Here is a 19,860-nt window from a genome sequence, read left to right on the forward strand (position 1 = left end):
ATGGAGGTTGAGAGTTGCCCAGTCGTCAAAACCCCCCTCTCGGCCTTTCTGGTGGGGTCCAAAGGAGTGCAGGACACGACGTTTGGCACCAGTATGGCTGCAGGAACTGCCGGAAACATGCCAAAGGTGACACATGACCGCCTACGGGGTTCCGCTCCGGATTTTCTGTTAGGGTTTACTCCCTTAGCCTTGGTCTCTCCCGAGACGCCCACAAGGCAGTGGGGTTGTTGGGGCCCCTACACAGGTGTAGGATGGTGCCGGTGGGAGGAGGGGATGCAAGGGGGAGGGGTAGAGGGAGGGGGTGGGGGGGGGGTGCAGGGGAAGGGGGTGCGGGGTGAAGATGGTGCGAGGGGGGGGCGGGCTGGGACGGGGTTGTGAGGGGGTGAGCTGAGAGGGTGGAGCAGGGAAGGGGACGGGGGTAGGGGGGGGGTGGAAGGGGGGTAAAGGGGGGGGGGAGGGGGGGTAGAATCTGGTGCAGGTAATAAGCCATTTCCTCAGTGCCCACCATCGACGTCCGGAAAGCTCATCCACGTCCTTCGGGAGGTGAAGCATCATTTGGCAGACTTAGAGGTGATTACATTTGCTAAGGGTTTTTTTTTTGCAGTGGTTTAAATAAAGGCATGCAGCATTGCCGACAGTGCGCTGCAGATGCTCTACGAGCCATCTCCCGCGGGCGCTTTGAAGTTGCGGCCGGGGGGGCCGTTCGTGGATGTTTTGGGTGTTCGGGGCACCTTTTCACAGGACTTCTCTCGGGTCCCGCAGCTCCTTCTTCACCTCAATGGATTACGGGTTGGTTAACAGGCAGAAAGCAGAGAGTAAGAATAAACTGGTCATTCTCGCGTTGGCAGACTGTGACTAGTGGAGTACTGCAGGGATCAGTGCTTGGGCCCGAGCTGTTCACAATATATATCAATGATTTGGATGTGGGGACCAAATGTAGTATTTCCAAGTTCGCAGATGACAAACTAGGTGGGAATGTGTGCTGTGAGGAAGATGCAAAGCGGCTTCAAGGGGATTTGTACAGACTTAGTGAGTGGGCAAGAACGTGGCAGATGGAATATAATGTGGGAAAATATGAGGTTATCCACATTGCTAGGAAGAATAGATGTGCAGAGTATTTCTTAAATGGTGAGATTAGAAAGTGTAGATGCACAAAGGGACTTGGGTGTCCTCATCAATAAATCACTGAAAGTTAGCCTGCAGGTGCAGCAAGCAATTAGGAAGGCTAATGTTAGGTTAGCCTTTATTGCAAGAGGATTTGAGTACAGGAGTAGTGAAGTCTTGCTTCAATTGTATAGAACCTTGGTTAGACCGCACCTGGAGTACCGTGTGCAGTTTTGGTCTCCTTACCTTAGGAAGGATATTATTGCCATAGAGGGAGTGCCATGAAGATTCACCAGACTTGTTTCCGGGATGGTGGGACTGTCCTATGAAGAGAGATTGTGGAAACTGGGCCTGTATTCTCTAGATTTTCGAAGAATGAGAGGTGATCTCATTGAAACCTACAAAATACTTCAATGGATAGACAGGGTAGATGCAGCTAAGATGTTTCCCCTGGTTGGGGAGTCTCGAACCAGGGGACACAATTTCAAAATAAGGGGGAAGCCACTTAGGACAGAGATGAGGAAATATTTCTTCACTCAGAGCTTTGTGAATCTTTGGAATTCTCTACCCCAGAGGGCTGTGGAAGCTCAGTCATTGAGTATGTTTAAAGTAGAGATTGACAGATTTCTAAATATCAATGATATAAAGGGATTTGATGATAGTGTGGGAAAAGGCATTGAAGTGGATGATCAGCCATGATCATATTGAATGGTGGGGCAGACTCGATGGGCTGAATGGCCTACTCCTGCTCCGATGTCTATGTTCCTATGTTCCTATGCTCTGTGATGAATTAATCTTAGGTATATCTGATGTAACATTGTTTAGAGTCACAGATGAAGACACTGGCAACGTGTATGCAACAGTAAATGGTAAGCAAACTAACTCAATACTTACTGTAGGAGGAATAGTCTGAACTCCAGTGACCTGTTAGTGATTGCAAGCTTCATGTACTGTTAATTTAACATGTACTCAGTTCCATCATGTAGACAAATGCAGGAAAGTTTCACAATGGACTTAACATGTAAAGTGTGTAATGTTATTTAATTCTGACATATTGCTGGGAACTGGGAGGTATTTAAGCCATAGAGTCATAGTCATTATGGCACAGAAGACCATTTGGCCCATCACGTTCATACCAGCAGAACTATCCAGCCAATCTCATTACCCTGCTCTACCTCCGTAGCCCTGCAAGTTTATTTCCTTCAAGTACCTATACAATTTCCTTTTGAAATAATTGATTGTCTCCACTTCCACCATCCTCGTGGGTGGTGAGTTCCAGGTCATTACCATTCGCTGCATAAAAAGGTTCTTCCCCACATCCCCCCCTGCAACTCTTTCCCAAAACCTTCAATCTATATCCTCTAGTCCTCATATGATCAGTTAATGGGAACAGTTTTTCCTTGTCTCACGTATCTAAGCCTGTCATAATCTTGTACGCCTGAATCTAATCTCCTCTTAATCTTCTTTGCTCCAAGGAGAACAACCTCAGCTTCTGCAACCTAACCTTGTAACTAAAACCCCCCATCCCTGGACCCACTCTGGCAAATCTCCTCCGCACGCTGTCAAGGACGCTGTTCTCTCTAGGCTTGCTCTTGCTCTCACTCTCATATGTGATGCAGCACTGACCTTCCTGCTCCCCAACCTGTGTCTTTCACTCATCACATCTGGAACTGTCCCCATGGGATGAGAGACACAGCTGGATTAAATTCCATTCTTGTTCCAGTGAACTCTCCCTACTTATTAAAGAATTAAGCATTTCTGCCATGCTCTTTTCTGTCATCATCCCAAACAGGGACCAGAAATCGATTGGGAAATGAGTCTTTTGAGGCATTGCTTCAGCAGGTTTTCATAACTTCAATGGTTCTTTTTACAAACTGCCCCTCAGTGTTCAGAGATCCAGCCCACATTGATCTGTATCTGCAGACATTAGGTGTCATTTTAACACCCAGATGGGAACATGACAAAGTGAGCCATGTACTTGCCTGGGAGGGGCAGTGGTCAGTGGGGTAGTGGTTGCTGGGGCAGTGCACATTTGGGGCAGTGGTCATTTGGGGCAGTGGGCACTGGGGGTAGAGGGCACTGGGGGCAGTGGTCACTGGGGGGGGGGGGGGGTTGGCTGGGAAGTCAGTAGGCAGCAGCTGTTTAGCTAGAGGCTGCCACCAGGAACCCACAGGAACACAAGGGATGGGTTCTGGGAGGGAATCCCAGTCCAGGAACCTGAGACTTACCTTGCTGGCCTCTTCCGCCCTTGGAAGCTGTTTCCAACAGGTTTGGCCCAGTAGTGAAGCTAAAACTGCTTCCCCACCTGGACCTCATGTACCAAAGGCACCATCGGAGACACATCGGCATTTTCAATGCGCATCCTTATGCCTGCAGCTCAAAAATTACACTCGGCCAGACTGGGGTAAGTCTGTACTCTAACTGACCCCACCCAGTGGTCTCTGCCAGGTAATGGGAGTTAAAATAGACCCCGCGGTATTTGCCTTCCAATGGTGTCTAAAGAGCTTCATCCTCAGAGATGTGAATCTGAAGGGACATTGGATTATCTTTCAGATCAAAATCTGACCAACAATCAACCAGTACCAGCTGCTTCTGCCGCTGTGGTAAGTGAATGGATCAGGATACAGTCCATTATCAATGCATAAAATGATATAATTAATATAATAATAAATGATTTCTATCAATTTATCAGTAATATCGTAGCAATGGTAATGGCTTTGTAGAAAAAATCACTACATTGGTATATTTTGTAATATATAATATTCATCCAGTTAGATTAATCTTTTAGTTACAGTGATCAATTACTCATAGTAATAATTAACATGAAGATACAAAGTGATCATTCACTTACATTAATAATTCAGTAACAGATCATTCACTTACAGTAATTAACTTGAAGTGAGCCATCATTTCCAGTGAGTGTTCATTTAATGTAATTATCTGAAGTGTTAATTCACTTAAGGTGAAGTTCACTTACAGTAATAACTCATTAAAAGTGATTATTTGCATACTTTCCAAATCAAATGTAACAGTGAAATTCCATATCTGATATTTTGTTCCAGTCAGATGACGATCAAATCCATTATGCTGAACTTCAACTGGGACGAGGCACGAACTGTCCACCAGTGACTCTTACTGAAACGATCACTGAATATGCTGCAGTGAAACACACATAACCACCTGAATATTTCTGTTAGCATTGCCAGAGGGAAGGGACTCCCTGAAACGTTTCATTCTCTAGTCCTTAGCAACATTAGAATGGACTCAGACCCTCCACTCTGATATTACTGGACACTCAGACCCTCCGCACTCTGATATTACCGGACACTCAGACCCTCCGCACCCTGATATTACTGGACACTCAGACCCTCCGCACCCTGATATTACCGGACACTCAGACCCTCCGCTCTCTGATATTACCGGACACTCAGACCCTCCGCTCTCTGATATTACCGGACACTCAGACCCTCCGCACCCTGATATTACCGGACACTCAGACCCTCCGCACCCTGATATTACCAGACACTCAGACCCTCCGCTCTCTGATATTACCGGACACTCAGACCCTCCGCTCTCTGATATTACCGGACACTCAGACCCTCCGCTCTCTGATATTACCGGACACTCAGACCCTCCGCTCTCTGATATTACCGGACACTCAGACCCTCCGCACCCTGATATTACCGGACACTCAGACCCTCCGCACCCTGATATTACCGGACACTCAGACCCTCCGCACTTCGATATTACCGGACACTCGGACCCTCCGCACTTCGATATTACCGGACACTCGGACCCTCCGCACTTCGATATTACCGGACACTCAGACCCTCCGCACTTCGATATTACCGGACACTCGGACCCTCCGCACCCTGATATTACCGGACACTCGGACCCTCCGCTCTCTGATATTACCGGACACTCAGACCCTCCGCTCTCTGATATTACCGGACACTCGGACCCTCCGCTCTCCGATATTACCGGACACTCGGACCCTCCGCTCTCCGATATTACCGGACACTCGGACCCTCCGCTCTCCGATATTACCGGACACTCGGACCCTCCGCACTTCGATATTACCGGACACTCGGACCCTCCGCACTTCGATATTACCGGACACTCGGACCCTCCGCACTTCGATATTACCGGACACTCGGACCCTCCGCACTTCGATATTACCGGACACTCGGACCCTCCGCACTTCGATATTACCGGACACTCGGACCCTCCGCACTTCGATATTACCGGACACTCGGACCCTCCGCACTTCGATATTACCGGACACTCGGACCCTCCGCACTTCGATATTACCGGACACTCGGACCCTCCGCACTTCGATATTACCGGACACTCGGACCCTCCGCACTCCGATATTACCGGACACCCGGACCCTCCGCACTCCGATATTACTGAACACCCGGACCCTCCGCACTCCGATATACTTAACAAATCCAAGGCTGTCACTATCCTAGTCCAGGTGGCCTTTACTCTGCACTAGCTCCAGTGGTACAGACAGCCCGTGACTCCTCTTCTCTTGTTTCTCCCTTTGTCATCTTCAGACCTGTGCACCAAGCCTCTCCAGGTCTGTCCTTTTATTCTTTGTAGCTGGTGACTCCTCCTATGCACTGATTGGTTGGTTCATACATATCACTGTTTTGATTGGTCCTGCCATTTCATTTGTCAGTGCTTCTGTTTGTACATTAATCACAATCACATGCACAAAGCTATGTGTACAAACAGTCCATTATAACCTGAGGTCCATTAGGTTACACATTTCCAGCAAGACTTTTGTTACATTTTGATCATAACTTGTTACATAGTTTTCAAAATGTGTTCTTTTCCTTGTGATTACCAAAGTGATCACAAAGTGATTCTGGATAACTCAAACTTTATGGGCAGCATTTGTTTCCAGTAAGATACACAGCTAAACAAAAGATCTTGGAGCAGGAGTAGGCAATTCAGTCCCTCGAACCTGCTCCGCCATTCAATACGATCATGGCTGATCATCTAATTCAGTACCCTTTTCCCGCTTTCTCCCCATATCATAAGAACATAAGAACTAGGAGCAGGAGTAGGCAGTTCAGTCCCTCGAACCTGCTCTGCCATTCAATACGATCATGGCTGATCTCATCTCGGCCTCAACTCCACTTTCCTGCCCGTTCTCCATAACCCTTCAACCCATTACTAATTAAAAATCTGTCTATCTCCGCCTTGGATTTACTCAATGTCCCGGCATCCTCCGCACTCTAGGGTAGTGAATTCCACAGACTCATGACTCTTTGACAGAAGTAATTTCTCCTCATCTCTATTTTAAATCTGCTACCCCTTATCCTAAAACCATGACCTCTTGTTCTAGATTGCCGCACAAGAGGAAACATCCTCTCTACGTCTACTTTGTCAATCCCCTTAATCATCTTATATACCTCTATTAGATTTCCTCTCATTCTTCTAAACTCTAGGGAGTAAAGGCCTAAACTGCTCAATCTCTCTTCATAAGACAAACCCCTCATCTCTGGAATCAATCTAATGAACCTCCTCTGAACTGCCTCCAATTCAACTACATCCCTCCTCAAGTAAGGGGACCAAAACTGTACGCGTTACTCCAGGTGCGGTCTCACTAAAGCCTTATACAGTTGCAGCATCTCTTCCCTATTTTTATACTCTATTCCTTTATCAATAAATGCCAAAATTCCATTTGCCTTCCTTCTTACCTGCTGCACCTGCAAACTAGTTTTCTGTGATTCATGCACGAGGACACCCAGATCCCTCTGCACCGAAGCACTCTGAAGTTTCTCTTCATTTACCAAAAGCTTATCCAAATATATATATATATGAAAGTACATAAAATTCATAATGCAAAAATAAACATAAAAAGGTCAGTAATTTACTATATTGGTCACTGGGGTGAGGAGGTTGTCCTGTGATGAGAGGCTGAGTAAATTTGGCCTATATGCTGTGCAGTTTAGAAGAATGAGAGGTGATCTCATTGAGACATACAAGATTCTGAAAGGGCTTGATAGGGTAGACACTGAGAGATTGTTTCTGCTGGTCGGGGAATCTAGGACACAGGGACAGTCTCAGGATAAGGGGACGATCATTTAGAACTGAGATGAGGAGAAATTACTTCACTCAAAGGGTTGTGAATCTTTGGAATTCTCTACCCCAGAGGGTTGTGGATGTTCCATCATTGAATACATTTAAGGCTGGGATAGATTTTTGGTTTCGCAGGTAATTAAGGGATTTGAGGAGCTGGCAGGAAAGTGAAATTGAAGCACAAGATCAGCCATGATCGTATTGAATGGCGGAGCAGCCTCGATGGGCCATATGGTCTACTTCTGCTCCTAGATGTAACGAGTGGTGTGCCACAGGGATCAGTGCTGGGGCCTCAACTTTTTACAATTTATATAAATGACTTGGATGAAGGGACTGAAGGTATGTTTGCTAAATTTGTTGATGACACAAAGATAGGTAGGAAAGTAAGTTGTGAAGAGGACATAAGGAGGCTACAAAGGGATATAGATAGGTTAAGTGAGTGGGCAAAGACCTGGCAAATGGAGTATAATGTGGGAAAGTGTGAAATTGTCCACTTTGGCAGGAAGAATAAAAAAGAAGCATTTTATCTAAATGGTGAGAGATTGCAGAGCTCTGAGATGCAGAAGGATCTGGGTGTCCTAGTGCATGAATCACAAAAGGTTAGTATGCAGGTACAGCATGTAATTAGGAAAGCTAATAGAATGTTATTGTTTATTGTGAGGGGAATTTAATACAAAAGTAGGGAGGTTATGCTTCAGTTATACAGGGCATTGGTGAGACCACATCTGGAATACTGTGTACAGTATTGGTCTCCTTTTTTAATGAAGGATGTAAATGCATTGGAGGCAGTACAGAGAAGGTTTACTAGACTAATACCTGGAATGGGCAGGCTGTCTTATGAGGAAAGGTTGGACAGTGTAGGCTTGTATCCACTGGAGTTTAGAAGAGTAAGAGGCGACTTGATTGAAACATATAAGATTCTGAGGGGTCTTGACAGGGTGGATGTGGAAAGGATGTTTCCCCTTGTGGGAGAATCTAGAACTAGGGGTCACTGTTTAAAAATAAGGAGTCGCCCATTTAAGACAGAGATAAGGAGAAATTTTTCTCTCAGAGGGTCGTGAGTCTTTGGAATTCTCTTCCTCAAAAGGTGGTGGAAGCAGAGTCTTTGAATATTGTTAAGGCAGAGGCAGATAGATTCTTGATAAGCAAGGGGATGAAAGGTTGTCGGGGGTAGGTGGGAATGTGTAGTTAAGGTTACAATCAGATCAGCCATGGTCTTGTTGAATAGCAGAGGAGGCTCGAGGGGCCGAGTGGCCTACTCCTGTCCCTAATTTGTCTGTTCATATGTATTTCTTGTGTTCTGGTGTTAACCCTTGCAAGCACCAACTCCAAGACTGGCAGCAGGAAGGCCAGAACTGCTTAAAGTTATCCAACGTGGGTACTCATCAATGGAAGATCAGCAGCCTCCCAGCTCCCAAACTGTAACCACTGGGGAATGACAGAGCATCAGAACACCGAGAGAAGCACGGAAGACAGAATGCTTTCCACAAGGTTAATTCATAACTATTTCTGTTAACAAATAGATACGAACGGATTCGAGTTATTGGCTAAATTTGTTTCATTCTGCATTTTAAATTTTATGCATGAGGTCATTGGGTTTCAATTTTCACAGAGAAACAGACTGAATTACTGAAGCTAAACGTGACTTAAAATTCAGAAATTCAACATTATAAGACATTTAACTCAATTTGTTAAGCCTGAAGCAATGGTTTTGGTCCAAGTCCTTTACCCAGGGCTGTTTTATTGTTTGCTGTGACAGTTTGTATATGTCCATTTGGGGATGGGGTCTCATGATTTAATTATCATGGAAACTGGCCTGAAGTTATTGCCCTCTTTAAGGAGGTTTGGTTTTGGGAGAGTCTGTGATGGTGCAAGGGTTGTTGGGAGATGGAGGGTCAGTTCCTCCAGGAGCAGCGTTGGTGACTGGGAATGTCGGTGATGGATCTGGGTTCCTCCAGGAGCAGCGTTGGTGACTGGGAATGTCGGTGATGGATCTGGGTTCCTCCAGGAGCAGCGTTGGTGACTGGGAATGCCGGTGATGGATCTCAGGATGTCTACCTGACCTGCATTCCACCCTGAGTCATGTGCCAATTCCAAATAAAGCTTCAGGAAAGGAACTTGTTGGTATCTATTGAGCAGCTCTGTGATACACAGGAACTATTTCACCATCTGCGGTTCTGTACTTCCCTTAATTTTTGCAGATATTTATGGTAACACGAAGGGGACTTTTTCTAATAACACATTTTTATTTTAAAATGCTGATCTGTGCTTTTGATCTGCCCAATCAAACTAAAAATAAATTCATCAGCGCTCTTTTGTAGCCCTGTAATAGCTGCACTCATGATTAACTGCATTACCAGCTGGCCTGCATTTATACTTCAAACCAGGGCCTGCTACTCCTGTGATACACAAAAATCAGTATATCTATCTGTACCAGTCCATTATTGAATGTGGCTCCTTGGGGTCATATTTAACCCCCAGTGGGTTTCAGGTGGATACAGGGTGAGTGTGAAACATACATATGAGGCCCAGGATGTTTCAACATCTAGCTTCCAGTTGAATGTATCTAAGCTGATAGGCTTGACTACTCCTTGTGGAAGTGTGTTCCAATTTCTCCCTACTCTCTGGGTAATATAGGAACAGGAGGAAGCCATTCAGCTCCTTGATCCTGTTCTCCTGTTCAATTAGATCATGGCTGGTCTGTGTGTTGACTCCATTTATTCACCTTTGCTTCATATCCCTTAATCCCCTTACCCAACAAAAATCTATCAATCTCAGTCTTGAAAATTTCAACTGACCTCCAGCATTCAGAGAATTTTTAGGGGAGAGAATTCCAGATTTCCACCACCACCCTTTGTGTGATGAAGTGTTTCCTGATTTCACTCCTAGCTCTCACTTTAAGATTGTGTTCCCTGTTCAGGACATCCTTCACTGGAGGAAATAATTTCTCTCTATCTATCCAATCGAGTCCTTGAATCATTTTAAACAGCTCGATTAGAGTGCCCCTCAAGTTTCTATGCTCAGGAGAATACAAGCCAAGTCTGTGCAACCTGCCTTAATAATGTAACCCTTTCAGTCCCGTTCTCATTCTGCTGATTCTGTGCTGCACCCCTCCAAGGCCAATCTATCCTTCCTGAGGCGTGAGGCCCAGAAATGAAGACAGTGACTCTGGACACTACTCTGAGCTTCATACAGTTCAATGTGGAGAAATGGGAAGTCATCTACTTTGCATCTCAGAAAAACAAATTGTAATATTTTCTTAACAGTGGGAAACGTGTCCATTTCACTGCAGAGGAAAAAGACAGGAGAGTATTGATAGTGGGAGGCTAAAATTAAATCAAGGTGGAACTTGCTAGATTTAGTAATGAAAGTTTCTTTTGGGCCTCCTTATCTCGAGAGACAATGGATACGCGCCTGGAGGTGGTCAGTGGTTTGTGAAGCAGCGCCTGGAGTGGCTATAAAGGCCAATTCTGGAGTGACAGGCTCTTCCACAGGTGCTGCAGAGAAATTTGTTTGTTGGGGCTGTTGCACAGTTGGCTCTCCCCTTGCGCCTCTGTCTTTTTTCCTGCCAACTACTAAGTCTCTTCGACTCGCCACAATTTAGCCCTGTCTTTATGGCTGCCCGCCAGCTCTGGCGAATGCTGGCAACTGACTCCCACGACTTGTGATCAATGTCACACGATTTCATGTCACGTTTGCAGACGTCTTTATAACGGAGACATGGACGGCCGGTGGGTCTGATACCAGTGGCGAGCTCGCTGTACAATGTGTCTTTGGGGATCCTGCCATCTTCCATGCGGCTCACATGGCCAAGCCATCTCAAGCGCCGCTGACTCAGTAGTGTGTATAAGCTGGGGGTGTTGGCCGCTTCAAGGACTTCTGTGTTGGAGATATAGTCCTGCCACCTGATGCCAAGTATTCTCCGAAGGCAGCGAAGATGGAATGAATTGAGACGTCGCTCTTGGCTGGCATACGTTGTCCAGGCCTCGCTGCCGTAGAGCAAGGTACTGAGGACACAGGCCTGATACACTCGGACTTTTGTGTTCCGTGTCAGTGCGCCATTTTCCCACACTCTCTTGGCCAGTCTGGACATAGCAGTGGAAGCCTTACCCATGCGCTTGTTGATTTCTGCATCTAGAGACAGGTTACTGGTGATAGTTGAGCCTAGGTAGGTGAACTCTTGAACCACTTCCAGAGCGTGGTCGCCAATATTGATGGATGGAGCATTTCTGACATCCTGCCCCATGATGTTCGTTTTCTTGAGGCTGATGGTTAGGCCAAATTCATTGCAGGCAGACGCAAACCTGTCGATGAGACTCTGCAGGCATTCTTCAGTGTGAGATGTTAAAGCAGCATCGTCAGCAAAGAGGAGTTCTCTGATGAGGACTTTCCGTACTTTGGACTTCGCTCTTAGACGGGCAAGGTTGAACAACCTGCCCCCTGATCTTGTGTGGAGGAAAATTCCTTCTTCAGAGGATTTGAACGCATGTGAAAGCAGCAGGGAGAAGAAAATCCCAAAAAGTGTGGGTGCGAGAACACAGCCCTGTTTCACACCACTCAGGATAGGAAAGGGCTCTGATGAGGAGCCACCATGTTGAATTGTGCCTTTCATATTGTCATGGAATGAGGTGATGATACTTAGTAGCTTTGGTGGACATCCGATCTTTTCTAGTAGTCTGAAGAGACCACGTCTGCTGACGAGGTCAAAGGCTTTGGTGAGATCAATGAAAGCAATGTAGAGGGGCATCTGTTGTTCACGGCATTTCTCCTGTATCTGACGAAGGGAGAATAGCATGTCAATAGTCGATCTCTCTGCACGAAAGCCACAAAGTACAAAAATGAAATAAGAGATAGCATCAAGTTAAACAAAAACACAAATTCAAGGAAATGAGGAAATGCAGCAGATTGGGAAAAACTCTAAAAGCAACAAGGAGATCGGAAGAAAGGAATGAATGATACAAAAGTTTTAAAATAAAAAAATCACAAAATGCTGGAAATACTCAGCAGTTCTGGCAGCATCTGTGAAGAGAGAGAAACAGAGTTAATGTTTCGAGTCATTCTGATGAAGGGTCACAGACCTGAAACTTTAACTCTGTTTCTCTTTCCACAGACCTGTCAGCTGCCAGACTTGCTGAGTGTTTCCAGCATTTCTTGTTTTTACTTCAGATTTCCAGCATCTGCAGTATTTTGCTTTTATAATAGTTTTTATCAATATGTTACAGGGAAACAGGAATCCAGTAAAGAGAGATGTATCTGTTACTCATTGCAAAGGGACTTAGACAGGCTAGGTTCCAATTTATCCTTTAACAAATAGCGCATCAGGTGTGTAGAATGTAACACACGTGTTTAAAACACATTTAGGATTGGTGTGCTGTACTGAGAGGGCGGAGTCTCCCACTGCCACCAGAAGTATTCTCATTCCTTCCTCTGTTCATACCGCACAAACCGTGTGTCGTAAGGAGAAAACGGAAGGTGTTCAGTAAATTAGCCGTGATCCATCCAGGGAGTGAGGCAACAGCACAAAACAGGGCGAGGCCTCCCACCTGGTTGAAATTGTGGGGTACAGCTGTGGAAAACGTGGGGTACAGCCAGGAAATGGAGGGGGACAGCTATGGAAATGGTGGGGTACAACTGTGGAAATGGTGGGGTACAGCTGTGACAATGGTGGGGTACAACTGTGGAAATGGTGGGGTACAGCCAGGAAATGGTGGGGTACAGCTGTGGAAATGGTGGGGTACAACTGTGGAAATGGTGGGGTCCAGCTATGGAAATGGTGGGGTACAACTGTGGAAATGGTGGGGTACAGCTGTGACAATGGTGGGGTATAGCCAAGAAATGGTGGGGTACAACTGTGGAAATGGTGGGGTACAGCTGTGGAAATAGTGGGGTACAACTGTGGAAATGGTGGGGTACAACTGTGGAAATGGTGGGGTACAGCTGTGGAAATGGTGGGGTAAAACTGTGGAAATGGTGGGGTACAGCTGTGGAAATAGTGGGGTACAGCTGTGACAATGGAGGGGTACAGCTGTGGAAATGGTGGGGTACAGCTGTGACAATGGTGGGGTACAGCTGTGGAAATGGTGGGGTACAGCTGTGACAATGGTGGGGTATAGCCAAGAAATGGTGGGGTACAACTGTGGAAATGGTGGGGTACAGCTGTGGAAATAGAGGGGTACAGCTGTGACAATGGTGGGGTACAGCTGTGGAAATGGTGGGGTACAGCTGTGACAATGGTGGGGTACAGCTGTGACAATGGTGGGATACAGCTGTGACAATGGTGGGTATAGCCAGGAAATGGTGGGGTACAGCTGTGACAATGGTGGGTATAGCCAGGAAATGTTGGGGTACAGAAGTGACAATGGTGGGGTATAGCCAGGAAATGTTGGGGTACGGCTGTGACAATGGTGGGTATAGCCAGGAAATGTTGTGGTACAGCTGTGACAATAGTGGGGTACAGCTGTGACAATGGCGGGTATAGCCAGGAAATGTTGGGGTACAGCTGTGACAATGGTGGGGTATAGCCAGGAAATGTTGGGGTACAGCTGTGGAAATGGTGGGGTACAGTTGTGGAAATGTTGGGGTACAGCTGTGGAAATGGTGGGGTACAGCCAGGAAATGGTGGGGTACAGCTGTGGAAATGGTGGGGGTACAACCATGGAAATGGTGGGGTACAGTGTGGAAATGAAGGGGTACAGCCAGGAAATGGTGGGGTACTGCTGTGACAATGGTGGGATACAGCTGTGACAACGGTGGGGTACAGCTGTGACAATGGTGGGGTATAGCCAGGAAATGTTGGGGTACAGCTGTGGAAATGGTGGGGTGCAGCTGTGGAAATGGAGGGGCACAGCTGTGACAATGGTGGGGTATAGCCAGGAAATGTTGGGGTACAGCTGTGGAAATGGTGGGGTGCAGCTGTGGAAATGGTGGGGCACAGCTGTGACAATGGTGGGGTATAGCCAGGAAATGTTGGGGTACAGCTGTGGAAATGGTGGGGTACAGCTGTGGAAATGTTGGGGTACAGCTGTGGAAATGGTGGGGTGCAGCTGTGGAAATGGTGGGGTACAGCTGTGGAAATGGTGGCGTACAGCCAGGAAATGGTGGGGTACAGCTGTGGAAATGGTGAGGGTACAACTGTGGAAATGGTGGGGTACAGCTGTGACAATGGTGGGGTACAGCTGTGACAATGGTGGGATACAGCTGTGACAATGGTGGGTATAGCCAGGAAATGTTGGGGTACAGCTGTGACAATGGTGGGGTGCAGCTGTGACAATGGTGGGGTACAGCTGTGACAATGGTGGGGTATAGCCAGGAAATGTTGGGGTACAGAAGTGACAATGGTGGGGTATAGCCAGGAAATGTTGGGGTACAGCTGTGGAAATGGTGGGGTGCAGCTGTGACAATGGTGGGGTACAGCTGTGACAATGGTGGGGTATAGCCAGGAAATGTTGGGGTACAGCTGTGGAAATGGTGGGGTACAGTTGTGGAAATGTTGGGGTACAGCTGTGGAAATGGTGGGGTACAGCCAGGAAATGGTGGGGTACAGCTGTGGAAATGGTGGGGGTCCAACCATGGAAATGGTGGGGTACAGTGTGGAAATGAAGGGGTACAGCCAGGAAATGGTGGGGTACAGCTGTGACAATGGTGGGATACAGCTGTGACAACGGTGGGGTACAGCTGTGACAATGGTGGGGTATAGCCAGGAAATGTTGGGGTACAGCTGTGGAAATGGTGGGGTGCAGCTGTGGAAATGGTGGGGCACAGCTGTGACAATGGTGGGGTATAGCCAGGAAATGTTGGGGTACAGCTGTGGAAATGGTGGGGTACAGCTGTGGAAATGTTGGGGTACAGCTGTGGAAATGGTGGGGTGCAGCTGTGGAAATGGTGGGGTACAGCTGTGGAAATGGTGGGGTACAGCTGTGGCTAAGGTGGGGTATAGCTGTGGAAATGGTGGGGTATAGCCAGGAAATGTTGGGGTATAGCTGTGACAATGGTGGGTATAGCCAGGAAATGTTGGGGTACAGAAGTGACAATGGTGGGGTATAGCCAGGAAATGTTGGGGTACGGCTGTGACAATGGTGGGTATAGCCAGGAAATGTTGTGGTACAGCTGTGACAATAGTGGGGTACAGCTGTGACAATGGCGGGTATAGCCAGGAAATGTTGGGGTACAGCTGTGACAATGGTGGGGTATAGCCAGGAAATGTTGGGGTACAGCTGTGGAAATGGTGGGGTACAGTTGTGGAAATGTTGGGGTACAGCTGTGGAAATGGTGGGGTACAGCCAGGAAATGGTGGGGTACAGCTGTGGAAATGGTGGGGGTACAACCATGGAAATGGTGGGGTACAGTGTGGAAATGAAGGGGTACAGCCAGGAAATGGTGGGGTACTGCTGTGACAATGGTGGGATACAGCTGTGACAACGGTGGGGTACAGCTGTGACAATGGTGGGGTATAGCCAGGAAATGTTGGGGTACAGCTGTGGAAATGGTGGGGTGCAGCTGTGGAAATGGAGGGGCACAGCTGTGACAATGGTGGGGTATAGCCAGGAAATGTTGGGGTACAGCTGTGGAAATGGTGGGGTGCAGCTGTGGAAATGGTGGGGCACAGCTGTGACAATGGTGGGGTATAGCCAGGAAATGTTGGGGTACAGCTGTGGAAATGGTGGGGTACAGCTGTGGAAATGTTGGGGTACAGCTGTGGAAATGGTGGGGTGCAGCTGTGGAAATGGTGGGGTACAGCTGTGGAAATGGTGGCGTACAGCCAGGAAATGGTGGGGTACAGCTGTGGAAATGGTGAGGGTACAACTGTGGAAATGGTGGGGTACAGCTGTGACAATGGTGGGGTACAGCTGTGACAATGGTGGGATACAGCTGTGACAATGGTGGGTATAGCCAGGAAATGTTGGGGTACAGCTGTGACAATGGTGGGGTGCAGCTGTGACAATGGTGGGGTACAGCTGTGACAATGGTGGGGTATAGCCAGGAAATGTTGGGGTACAGAAGTGACAATGGTGGGGTATAGCCAGGAAATGTTGGGGTACAGCTGTGGAAATGGTGGGGTGCAGCTGTGACAATGGTGGGGTACAGCTGTGACAATGGTGGGGTATAGCCAGGAAATGTTGGGGTACAGCTGTGGAAATGGTGGGGTACAGTTGTGGAAATGTTGGGGTACAGCTGTGGAAATGGTGGGGTACAGCCAGGAAATGGTGGGGTACAGCTGTGGAAATGGTGGGGGTCCAACCATGGAAATGGTGGGGTACAGTGTGGAAATGAAGGGGTACAGCCAGGAAATGGTGGGGTACAGCTGTGACAATGGTGGGATACAGCTGTGACAACGGTGGGGTACAGCTGTGACAATGGTGGGGTATAGCCAGGAAATGTTGGGGTACAGCTGTGGAAATGGTGGGGTGCAGCTGTGGAAATGGTGGGGCACAGCTGTGACAATGGTGGGGTATAGCCAGGAAATGTTGGGGTACAGCTGTGGAAATGGTGGGGTACAGCTGTGGAAATGTTGGGGTACAGCTGTGGAAATGGTGGGGTGCAGCTGTGGAAATGGTGGGGTACAGCTGTGGAAATGGTGGGGTACAGCTGTGGCTAAGGTGGGGTATAGCTGTGGAAATGGTGGGGTATAGCCAGGAAATGTTGGGGTATAGCTGTGACAATGGTGGGGTATAGCCAGGAAATGTTGGGGTACAGCTGTGACAATGGTGTGGTATAGCCAGGAAATGTTGGGGTACAGCTGTGGAAATGGTGGGGTGCAGCTGTGACAATGGTGGGGTATAGCCAGGAAATGTTGGGGTACAGCTGTGACGATGGTGGGGTATAGCCAGGAAATGTTGGGGTACAGCTGTGACAATGGTGGGATATAGCCAAGAAATGTTGGGGTACAGCTGTGACAATGGTGGGGTATAGCCAGGAAATGTTGGGGTACAGCTGTGGAAATGGTGGGGTGCAGCTGTGACAATGGTGGGGTATAGCCAGGAAATGTTGGGGTACAGCTGTGACGATGGTGGGGTATAGCCAGGAAATGTTGGGGTACAGCTGGGACAATGGTGGGGTATAGCCAGGAAATGTTGGGGTACAGCTGTGGAAATGGTGGGGTGCAGCTGTGACAATGGTGGGGTACAGCTGTGACAATGGTGGGGTATAGCCAGGAAATGTTGGGGTACAGCTGTGGAAATGGTGGGGTACAGTTGTGGAAATGTTGGGGTACAGCTGTGGAAATGGTGGGGTACAGCCAGGAAATGGTGGGGTACAGCTGTGGAAATGGTGGGGGTACAACCATGGAAATGGTGGGGTACAGTGTGGAAATGAAGGGGTACAGCCAGGAAATGGTGGGGTACAGCTGTGACAATGGTGGGATACAGCTGTGACAACGGTGGGGTACAGCTGTGACAATGGTGGGGTATAGCCAGGAAATGTTGGGGTACAGCTGTGGAAATGGTGGGGTGCAGCTGTGGAAATGGTGGGGCACAGCTGTGACAATGGTGGGGTATAGCCAGGAAATGTTGGGGTACAGCTGTGGAAATGGTGGGGTGCAGCTGTGGAAATGGTGGGGTACAGCTGTGACAATGGTGGGGTATAGCCAGGAAATGTTGGGGTACAGCTGTGGAAATGTTGGGGTACAGCTGTGGAAATGGTGGGGTACAGCTGTGGAAATGTTGGGGTACAGCTGTGGAAATGGTGGGGTGCAGCTGTGGAAATGGTGGGCTACAGCTGTGGAAATGGTGGCGTACAGCCAGGAAATGGTGGGGTACAGCTGTGGAAATGGTGGGGGTACAGCTGTGGAAATGGTGGGGTACAGCCAGGAAATGGTGGGGTACAGCTGTGGAAATGGTGGGGGTCCAACCATGGAAATGGTGGGGTACAGTGTGGAAATGAAGGGGTACAGCCAGGAAATGGTGGGGTACAGCTGTGACAATGGTGGGATACAGCTGTGACAACGGGGGGGTACAGCTGTGACAATGGTGGGGTATAGCCAGGAAATGTTGGGGTACAGCTGTGGAAATGGTGGGGTGCAGCTGTGGAAATGGTGGGGCACAGCTGTGACAATGGTGGGGTATAGCCAGGAAATGTTGGGGTACAGCTGTGGAAATGGTGGGGTACAGCTGTGGAAATGTTGGGGTACAGCTGTGGAAATGGTGGGGTGCAGCTGTGGAAATGGTGGGGTACAGCTGTGGAAATGGTGGGGTACAGCTGTGGCTAAGGTGGGGTATAGCTGTGGAAATGGTGGGGTATAGCCAGGAAATGTTGGGGTATAGCTGTGACAATGGTGGGGTATAGCCAGGAAATGTTGGGGTACAGCTGTGGAAATGGTGGGGTACAGTTGTGGAAATGTTGGGGTACAGCTGTGGAAATGGTGGGGTACAGCCAGGAAATGGTGGGGTACAGCTGTGGAAATGGTGGGGTACAGTGTGGAAATGAAGGGGTACAGCCAGGAAATGGTGGGGTACTGCTGTGACAATGGTGGGATACAGCTGTGACAACGGTGGGGTACAGCTGTGACAATGGTGGGGTATAGCCAGGAAATGTTGGGGTACAGCTGTGGAAATGGTGGGGTGCAGCTGTGGAAATGGAGGGGCACAGCTGTGACAATGGTGGGTATAGCCAGGAAATGTTGTGGTACAGCTGTGACAATAGTGGGGTACAGCTGTGACAATGGCGGGTATAGCCAGGAAATGTTGGGGTACAGCTGTGACAATGGTGGGGTATAGCCAGGAAATGTTGGGGTACAGCTGTGGAAATGGTGGGGTACAGTTGTGGAAATGTTGGGGTACAGCTGTGGAAATGGTGGGGTACAGCCAGGAAATGGTGGGGTACAGCTGTGGAAATGGTGGGGGTACAACCATGGAAATGGTGGGGTACAGTGTGGAAATGAAGGGGTACAGCCAGGAAATGGTGGGGTACTGCTGTGACAATGGTGGGATACAGCTGTGACAACGGTGGGGTACAGCTGTGACAATGGTGGGGTATAGCCAGGAAATGTTGGGGTACAGCTGTGGAAATGGTGGGGTGCAGCTGTGGAAATGGAGGGGCACAGCTGTGACAATGGTGGGGTATAGCCAGGAAATGTTGGGGTACAGCTGTGGAAATGGTGGGGTGCAGCTGTGGAAATGGTGGGGCACAGCTGTGACAATGGTGGGGTATAGCCAGGAAATGTTGGGGTACAGCTGTGGAAATGGTGGGGTACAGCTGTGGAAATGTTGGGGTACAGCTGTGGAAATGGTGGGGTGCAGCTGTGGAAATGGTGGGGTACAGCTGTGGAAATGGTGGCGTACAGCCAGGAAATGGTGGGGTACAGCTGTGGAAATGGTGAGGGTACAACTGTGGAAATGGTGGGGTACAGCTGTGACAATGGTGGGGTACAGCTGTGACAATGGTGGGATACAGCTGTGACAATGGTGGGTATAGCCAGGAAATGTTGGGGTACAGCTGTGACAATGGTGGGGTGCAGCTGTGACAATGGTGGGGTACAGCTGTGACAATGGTGGGGTATAGCCAGGAAATGTTGGGGTACAGAAGTGACAATGGTGGGGTATAGCCAGGAAATGTTGGGGTACAGCTGTGGAAATGGTGGGGTGCAGCTGTGACAATGGTGGGGTACAGCTGTGACAATGGTGGGGTATAGCCAGGAAATGTTGGGGTACAGCTGTGGAAATGGTGGGG

General features: G+C 48.4%; 2 protein-coding genes across 2 annotated transcripts in view; both read left to right on the forward strand.

Annotated features, from left to right (window-relative positions):
• The window catches only part of LOC137359981 (uncharacterized), a 214,492-nt gene that overhangs the window by 39,342 nt on the left and 155,290 nt on the right, over positions 1–19,860 (forward strand). The gene's annotated exons all lie outside the window — the stretch shown is intronic.
• The window catches only part of LOC137359976 (apolipoprotein A-IV-like), a 72,609-nt gene that overhangs the window by 5,043 nt on the left and 47,706 nt on the right, over positions 1–19,860 (forward strand). The window contains exons 3-6 of the mRNA XM_068025567.1: positions 1,905–1,973; positions 3,360–3,508; positions 4,167–4,265; positions 4,362–8,688. Coding sequence (XP_067881668.1) covers positions 1,905–1,973; positions 3,360–3,508; positions 4,167–4,265; positions 4,362–5,576 — 1,532 coding nt within the window. The 3' untranslated portion in view covers positions 5,577–8,688. The remainder of the gene's footprint in view (positions 1–1,904; positions 1,974–3,359; positions 3,509–4,166; positions 4,266–4,361; positions 8,689–19,860) is intronic.

Source organism: Heterodontus francisci, unplaced genomic scaffold (genome assembly GCF_036365525.1).
Source record: "Heterodontus francisci isolate sHetFra1 unplaced genomic scaffold, sHetFra1.hap1 HAP1_SCAFFOLD_410, whole genome shotgun sequence".
NCBI classification, from domain to species: Eukaryota; Metazoa; Chordata; class Chondrichthyes; order Heterodontiformes; family Heterodontidae; genus Heterodontus; species Heterodontus francisci.